This window comes from Rhinopithecus bieti, unplaced genomic scaffold (genome assembly GCF_001698545.2).
Source record: "Rhinopithecus bieti isolate Rb0 unplaced genomic scaffold, ASM169854v2 scaffold_22522, whole genome shotgun sequence".
Classification (NCBI taxonomy): Eukaryota; Metazoa; Chordata; class Mammalia; order Primates; family Cercopithecidae; genus Rhinopithecus; species Rhinopithecus bieti.
The window spans coordinates 2,318,641-2,327,962 of NW_016811454.1; the positions used below are offsets into that span (position 1 = coordinate 2,318,641).

The 9,322-nt window shown below is 35.5% G+C and overlaps 1 protein-coding gene across 3 annotated transcripts in view; it reads right to left on the reverse strand.

Annotated features, from left to right (window-relative positions):
• PARD3B (par-3 family cell polarity regulator beta) overlaps positions 1-9,322 on the reverse strand; it is a 1,116,980-nt gene that overhangs the window by 392,890 nt on the left and 714,768 nt on the right. For all 3 annotated transcript variants that reach the window (XM_017893929.1, XM_017893928.1, XM_017893931.1), the window contains one exon: positions 2,767-2,811. In XM_017893929.1, the coding sequence (XP_017749418.1) occupies positions 2,767-2,811 (45 nt within the window). The remainder of the gene's footprint in view (positions 1-2,766; positions 2,812-9,322) is intronic.

The window sequence follows — 9,322 nt, forward strand, 5'->3', positions numbered from 1 at the left end:
TTTTTTTTTTTTTTTTTTTTTCTCCAGCCATTGCTAGAATTTGAATTTTGTCAGACTTTAATGAGTGAAACAAGGAAAGAGGTTAAAGACATTTTGGTTTTCAAGGCTCTATGAAACTTGTGATTTCTCTTCAAGGAACCAAACAAAGGGTATTTTATTTCTAACTTCTCTAGGCAGGTCTTACCATACTATAAACTTAAATACCTCTCATATGTGGAGGAGGATTCTACCAGCTCAGAAACAGGAGAATCATCCTGCTATCTTCCTTGCCAAAGTAATGAGATGCAGTGCCCTTTTGGGGAAACCCCTGAAATAGGTCCTCAGAGAAATCTCAAGAATACTGGATGAATTCCAGAAGGGGTGAGGGGAACACTACACTTTGGGCCAAAAATGTTAGAAAGATTTATTTTACCTGGGCCTTTGATTGGATCTGAGCTCTGAAGTGTCAACCATTTAAAAATTAAGCCAAGAAAAGGGTGCCAAAAATATTGTCACAAATTTGGGAGGTACCCAAGCCAGACCAACAGATGGAACTTGACACGAAATGGCTCTTTACAGACTAAGTAGCTGACTCAAGAAATTTTAACTCAGATGAATTTATTAAAATGTTGAATGTCGTCTCGAATAAGAGGCTGGATGACAGATTTAGGTCAGTATATACAATTTAATTTGTTTAACTTCCTGTTGGTCTTGGATAGTATAAAAGCTGCTCACATTTCTATAGCTAAAGAGAAAGAGTGAGAGGCTCTTCTTAGCATAAAAAAAAAAAAAAAAATAGCCAGGCACCATGCGCGTGCCTGTAATCTCAGCTACTTAGGAGGCTGAGGCAGGAGAATTGCTTGAACCTGGGAGGCAGAGGTTGCAGTGAGCAGAGATTGTGCCACTGCACTCCAGCCTGGGCAACAGAGCAGGACTCCATCTCAAAAAAAAAAAAAAAAAAAAAAAAAAAATCATATTTTAACCTAAATATTCTGAAGATCTGAAGAAAGAAAGAAAGAATTTGGGAAAGGGGCAATATTGTAACAAAAGAAGTTAAGTGATTCCTTTTAACAATGGTGAGGTAAGCAGAGATTTATAAGTTAAAATACGATCTGGTAACTTGCTTAGTGGTCACAGATGACCTGTAGCCGACTGAGACTACAGGTGAATTTAGATGAATTTAAAAATGATTTTGTAACTAAAAGAGGTTGTTACAATCAAGAGAACCCTTATCCCTCTGCTGCTGCAGCTGCCGCCGCTGCCACCACCACCACCACCAAATCCCAATGAGACATCCCTTCACATAATAGCAGTGTGCTTGGAAATTAAGATGAGAATAAGATTTGATTTCCTGGAAAAAGCCAGAAAATTTATTATTTGCTCATTTTCAAAAACCAAATAGATAAACATTCCGGAAAAGGAAAAGGACTTCAACTTTTTGCCTTGAAGCCTATCCCAATACACAGAAAAGACTTTTCATCTTCAGGTATTATTTTATACACACACACACACACACACACACATATATATATATATATATGAACCACAAGCACTAGCATGCATTTAAGATGAAGATATTATAGATTATTCTTGGGGTTCCCTGGTCATGATAACTTCCTTCTGAAGCTCCTAAAAATATGTCCAGTAGTAGAGAATTTAATGGAAGAGGATGCTGGGAACAAACAGCATGTGGCAATTTATCACTCCCACAGAAATCTCTTCTTTCACAGTGATCTAACTTCTTAGGCTTTTTATTAAGAAAAGCAAGAAAAAAAATCTAAGAGTTGTGAACCAGCCCTTCCCTGCTGTTATCACAAGAGAATCTGGAGAAAGAAGAAAGAAAAAAATTCATAATCTTGCCCTGGAACATGATGGAGGTAATGAGGCAACAAGGCCACTTACTGCTAAAAACATAATTGGCACACAAACACAGGAGACACTTGGTGACGGGAAAGACTTCTTTGTTTCACCAACGGAGTGATGTCAGCAAATCATAATCCTTCTGTTGTTTGGAGGGGCAATGCTACAAGCAAAATGGACATTTTCTCCCCCAAAATAATGTGCCCCTAGAGGAAAGGGATTACTCCACTATTTGCTAGCTTAGTAGCTTTAAACATTTTCAACTAATGTGAATAAATGATGATGGAGGAAGGAAAAAGGAGTAGGAGGCAGTCTACTTGGCCATGAAGAAACAGCTTGGATTTTATAAGTGAAGGTAACTCACACATGATAAAGACCTAAGAGACACTTAGGAATTTTTGTGGTCTTTCTAGAGAATATCTAGGGAGCTCATTCATGTCTCTAAAGAAAAATAATGCATACATCCCTGGAACAATCCATTTTGATGACAGGCAGAAAAAAAAAAAAAGAAAAAAATTCTATTCTTTTTTGAGGAGAAAAATATGACCATATCTTTCTTATTCTGGAATCCTTTGTCCTACCACTTAAATATGAAAGTCATCATGGGAAAGAGTCTTGAACTTCCTTGGGTTTTCTTGCAATTTTTTTTAAGTGTTCAGCTGGAGTACAGATTTAAGATTTTTGGTTATATATATATATATTTGGAAATCTTTATTCTTTGCTCCCAAACATTCTGAGTTAGCATACATTATGCCACTATACACACAGCCAAGCAATAATTCATCTTTGTGGAAGTCAGAGACATCTCATATATTAATTAGAAAGCCTTTCAGTGACTAGTGGATAGAAACAGGTTCCAACTGCTACTAAAACACAGCCAGTGATTTCCAGGAAGGGGAATACAGTCAGTTACAAGGAATTTCTTACCCGATTTGTGTCCAGCCAATGAGTGAACCTTGCTTTCATCTGGCACTGAGAAGAATAAATGAAAGAGATGAGGATCAGACCGGCTTGTAAATCAGACAATTTTTAAACAGTAAATTAATATATATTCATAATAAGTTAAATATTTTACTGGCAGAGATTTGAGAAACATTTTTTTCTTCCAGCCTACCCTGGGGTACCTCACTTTTATTGGTAGATATCTTGAAGACAGCTATGAATAAGTATGTTTATTAGATCTTTTATGAATATAAGTTCATTTTCTCTTTATTTTCTTTATTTTAACTGGGTTGTTGCTTCCATGTTTACAACAGGAGAAACCAAATTCATAGACCCAGGGATGTACACAATATAATAAATTTTTTTCAGCATAACAGCAATACATGTGTTTGTGTCTGTATGTATATTAAATACTTAAGAATTAGACTTCTGTATCTAGTCAAAATAGAGTAAAAGGGAACAGATTTGTAATCCTCCCTGAAACAATTTTAAAAACTAGACAAAACAAGAAACAATGGCATTCAACAGATTAGACATCAGGCAACAAAATGCAGTGACCCCAAGAGATGGAAAACAAAGGACGTAAACTCCACAATTGCCCCAGCTTATTCTCCCAAGAAAGCCTCCAGGCAGCTGTGCAGGAAAGACAACACCCAAGCAGAACCCAGTGATGGCCCCAGCTTGAGGACGTGGTGCTGGCCATCCCAGGAAGCCAAAGAAGACAGAGGTTGCAGAGCAGAGAACCAGAGAGGAAAGAGCAATACTATCTTCAGAAAAGTCTCTTCATATATTTAGTTGAATACTGATGATCACATGTGTGTAAGAAAATTACCCCAAGAGTTGGCAAAGAACCATCCCAAACTGGAAAAGGAACAGCATCTGAAGTTCACATAGGGCTGGGAATAGTGCCTATTTCCAACAGCCAGTGTGGAAAACTTCATAACTGAAGGGCATCCATTCGAATGTGAAGAAGGGTCTTGTCTCAACAGTGGGGAAAAACTAACTCTAGATTAACAGAGCTCTGATGAAATGGATTCATTTTTAAAAGACAATTACTGAAGCTCATATAGGAAGAATTAGATAGTATGGGTAGCCCTACAGTAATTTTTTGAAAAAAAAAAAAATGTGTTTATACGTAAAACTTCCCCACAAACAAAACTCTAGGCCCAGATGGCTTCACTGGTGAATTCTACCAAACATTTAAGAAATAAATAAGACCAATTCTACAGAAAATGTATTAGAAAGAGAGAGGATTTCCCATGCCATTCTATGAGGCTAGTGTTACTCTGATACCAATATCAGAAAAATACATGATATGGAAACTGCTACCCCATATCCTTCATGAACATAGATGCAAAGGTCTTAATCCTTAAGCATCTCTGCATAGATTATCACTTTCAACAAAAGCTGTTCATTACCATGTGCCACTATCTATGTTAGTACATAAAACTCTGGTTTCAAGGGTTGAAGCAAGGCAAGGGCAATCTGCTAATGAGAAGAATCTCTTCCATTTTGCCTAACATTAGATTGATCTCAGAGTAACATGTCCCTTTTTTTCTCTGCCCACAACATTCAGTCTTAATTGACCCAGTTACTATACATAATCTTCCCACTCCCACCTGGCCCTTCTTTTCTAAGCGATTTCTTTATTTTCAGATAAAACACTACATATCTGTGATTATTCTGTTCCCAACTGCTTAAAATATTGTTGGACTTTTGTTTTATTTCCAGTTGGGAGGTAAGTATTTATAAGGCACTACTTGTGAGCCAAATTCTGTTTTCTCAGACCTAAAAGCACTTACATAGAATCAATTTACACTGTAAGTAGAAAATATTAGAAAACAATGATAATGATTAAAAATAACCTTAGCAACTAATATTTACTGAGTACTTGTAATACACAGGTTTTATGCTATGCACTTTGTATCTGTTCATTCATTCAATTCTCACAACGACCTGGAAAGTATTATTATTACTATCTTTATGTTACAGATAAAGAAACTGACATATGCCTCATAAATGGAGAAGCCTGAACTTAAATATGGCACTCTTAACCACTCCATTCATTACACTTGTGGTAAGAGTCACAGAAGAGTCACTACCTGAGAAACCTGGAATATAAGACAACACAACCAACTCTATGCTAAAAAACTACTCTCTTTATTTGAATATGTGCTATTAATAGTTATCGTTCTGTGGTGACCAATCTTAATAAATGTTAGCTATAATTTTGTTTAACATGTTTTGAAATTGATGATTCTGATGGGTTCAAGCTAAAATATCCATTCTCATTCTACAAATGAGAAATAATCTTTCTGAATTGGAATCCTTGTTTGGAAACAACAGTTTTGTGCAAATCATTTTAACTTTCTGTGGCCTCAGTCTCATCATAAGAAGATATTGCTTACCCCACAGGTATGTGGTGATGATTACATGTGCAAATATATGCAAGGTACTTAGAAGACCACAGAGTAAGTGCTTAATAAATATGGACTACTGTCATCACCAATGAGAAACAAAATAGAAAGTCAGACTAACATCATAGCTAGTAAACAGACAGACATGGGTTGAATGCCAGCATCACCAGGCAAGTTACTAAGCTCTTTTTTTTTTTTTTTGAGACAGAGTTTCGCTCTTGTTGCCCAGGTTGAAGTGCAATGGCACGATCTCGGCTCACTGCAACCTCCACTTTCTGAGTTCAATCGATTCTTCTGCCTCAGCCTCCTGAGTAGCTGGGATTACAGGTATGTGCCACCATGTCTGGCTAATTTTGTATTTTTAGTAGAGACGGGCTTTCTCCATGTTGGTCAGGCTGGTCTCAAACTCCTGACGTCAGGTGATCCACCTGCTTTGGCCTCCCAAAGTGCCAGGATTACAGGTGTGAGCCACTGTGCCCGGCCACTAAGCTCTTTTTTAGCTTTAGTTTCCCCATATGAGAAATGGGGGAAAAACAGTACAAACAGTACACAGAGAGTTGTGGGAACTAAATGAGAAACAATGTATAAAAGCACTTTGCACAGTTCCAGACACATAATTCTCAATAAATGAAAACATTTGAGAAATGGAAGTTGTGACAGTGGTCAAGGTGGTGTATTTGATGACAGTTGTGGGGTTTGTGATTTAATTTGCTCAGGATTATAAAGAACTAAAGAGAGAAAATAATTGAGAGCATACTATGCTTCAGTAGGGCACTAGGTGCTTTCACACCGTTATTGTATGGATCATTCCCCAACCGCAACAGATATGACCTAGCAGTTTACCCGGCTCCTGAATCATTCTGCAGTGGAAGACAGGCAATGAAAGCACAGTAGACTGTATGGTTTTATTATGCATAGTCATTCAGAAGAAGGGATTCATACAAAGGTAAGGCTTTTGCTGTTTTGTTTTTATCTTTTTTAAAAAAAATTTAAGCTGATTTAAGTACTTGCAAATTCCCTGGCCATATTAGGCTTAACAAATTATCTTCTTAACTTTTGGGCTGAAAAATATTTATTATTTCTTATACTTATCATTATTTTAATTGACAATTTGAAATTACCTCGAACACTAATATAAACTATTTGAAAACATTGTAGAAAACAAATGGGTGATAGGCATAAAATTAGAGGACTTTCTCCAAAATATTCACTGACACAGATGTCTATCTTTAGGACAGAAGATAAATGAATAAACATAATGGAAAAGAGAGGGAACCGTAATGATTTAATTGATAGAATACATTTTATTTAAAAGGTTAAATTTGGAACAATCATCTTTTATACACATGCTTAGTGCTGGGAAGTAATTTAAATAACAGTAGCAAATGAGAAAATGAGGTAAAATTACACATGCCACCAAGTTGTTTTTATTTTTTTAAATGGCAAGTGTTATAATTAATACCCAACTTCCTTTATAACTCACATTACCTTAGAGCTACTATTAAAATTATCTCTTGGCGCTGAAGCTTAAGTCTAGTAGTTTCACTGCATAATATTTAGCACAGTGATTGGAATGGTAGTGATATGAAATACGACAGGTGTGTCATTTTAAACAAAGGACTTATTTACAAGAGATTGAAAAATAAATGGGCCTGGTGTGGGAAAGGTCTTTGATTCCAAAATGGTAAAGTATTAATTAAAAACATTGAGTAAGAGAGTGCTGATGGAGCAAGAGTCTAAGTTTCTTGTTCTAGTTCTGATGACAGAATTTTTTCTCCTTTTCTTTCTTCCTTCTTTTGAAAAAAGTATTTGTATTTACAGGTTATTTCATTGCCTTTCTTATCCTTCAGTTTTACCCAAAGACTGGTACTACTTGCTCTTGATTATCTTAAATGGATATTATAATAATTGAAGAGATACCAATGAAATGCTCAGGTTTCTGAAGCTGCAATTCATAAATATTTTTATAACTGTTATTTTATTATAACCATTATTACATACTTAGAGGGTACCATGGACTGCCTCCTCTTGATCTTTCTTTGGATTTATTTAGATAATAGGATTTCTACACTAACCTCATGCTTCCTCATACTCAATTCAAGATTGATGTACATTATTTTACTTAATTATCATAAGGTACTTAATAAAGAGGACACTCTTTGGCTGGGAAGACTGTTAATTTCCTGGTGTGTTCTCTGATTCAGGAAGACTTGTTTGAGAAACATAGCAGCCTGATGGCCTATGTTTCTAGTTCTCCTGGTTGTAAGCCTTTGAAGCTAATTAGAACTGCTCAGCATCAATGGCATCTTTTTAAAAAGCATAAATAAACAGTCTGTGTCTTTTCACTTAATTTCAACCGGTTCATCATTAGAATTGAGAGAAAGAAAATACAGGGGGAAAAGTCTATGAAAAAGATGGCACTCTGAGAACTAGTTAGTGGCAAACATCAAAGTGCACATAATACTTACACACATTGGCTTCCCAGTAGGATACATTTATATTAATATAGTGATCACTTAAAGTGTTTTATTCTTTTGTCAAGCTTTCTTATACACTTCAAATGCATTCTCACTGGGGGAAAACAATCCCCTTTCTTATTGATAGCATTTGATACACATTCTATAACATAAGTGACTATTAAGAACTACACTTGCTTAATAAAAATTTGCAGAACAGTGGCAGATTTGGTGAGTTAATGGGCCCCAGATGCTCTTCTTATGCTGACAGAAGATGGCATATTGCTATCATGCACAAATCTCTTCAGATAAGAATTGCCGTCAGCTACAGTTATTCTTTTTTAGAATGCCAACACTATATCACGAATGGGGAATATGCAAATGTGTTCAGATTCTCACTATTCATATTGAGATACTTTGAGGCAAAGTATCACTCTAAAATATGATGCAATGGTAGTCTTACATAGATAACTCCATTTCATTTAAGTTTTGATTTCCATATCTTTGAAATAATGGAGTCTGCAATTTTGAAGTTGATGTTTGGCACAATAAAAATACATCTTCTAATGAGGCTATAAATACTTCTCTTTGGATAGTTTGCTAGGAAACTAAATATCAAGTAATCCCTTAACAGTTAATAAATTTGTTTTCAAGAGTTGTTCCTTCAGAACTTAAAAAAATTGATGTAGTTGCCAATATTAAAAATCAATTTTCCTCTCCTTTAGCAGATCAATTTCTGTACCACTGATTGATTTCCAGAATTTCTAAGGAATGCAAACCTGTTTCAAGTTGTAAATTAAGTTTCTTCCTGAGCACCCATGAACTATTACTGCATTAATCTATAGTGTTTTCGTATGTCAATGATAATTTGGCATAATGATTCTGCTTAGCAAGACTTTTTGAGTTTTCAGCACTGTGAGTTTACATGTGTTAAAAAATTCTTTCATCTCTTGAAACACACACACACACACACAAAGCAAGGCTTTTGCTGAAAAGGGGGCTAGGGAATTCGTATAAGATAATGGCGCAAACATTTATCTCATTTACCTTAGCAAGCTTTCCCAAAAACACTGTGCTGCATCTCGAATGTGCTGCAGCTCTGACAGTAAGCTAATCAGAAATCTGCAGCTGAAATTTTTTTCCAATATCATAATGTATCTCTCAGCCATAGGATAAAAAAACATTACATAGGGTAAAAAACGAAGGCCCATTCCCCTCATCATTATCCAGCTATCCATATGTTCACAACTCTTTGGTGATCTCTTTAAAATTCCTTTTCTTTCTCCATGAACCTCAGAAAGTCTTAAATTGAAAGTTGCGAAAATCCAATACTTTTCATATGTTCTTATACTGTCATCTTTAGCTCATTAAAGAGTATTAAAAAATCCAAATAATTTCTTCATAAACTTATTGATTTGTTTTAATCCATTCAGTACACACCGGTTTTCTTAAAAGAATCAGATACTCAACTCCATGGTCTAATGAAGAGATACAAAGGACATATCTGTTAGAATAAAATATGTTAAATAGTTTAATAAAGAAAAAGATATGCTTCAGGAACAGCGAAAGGTCAGAGAGACACGAAGGTTCACAAAGACAATAAAGGTTTTAGGTGAATAATTACTTGCGTCAATTAATCTGGGAGGAGCAAAAATAACTTCTAGCACC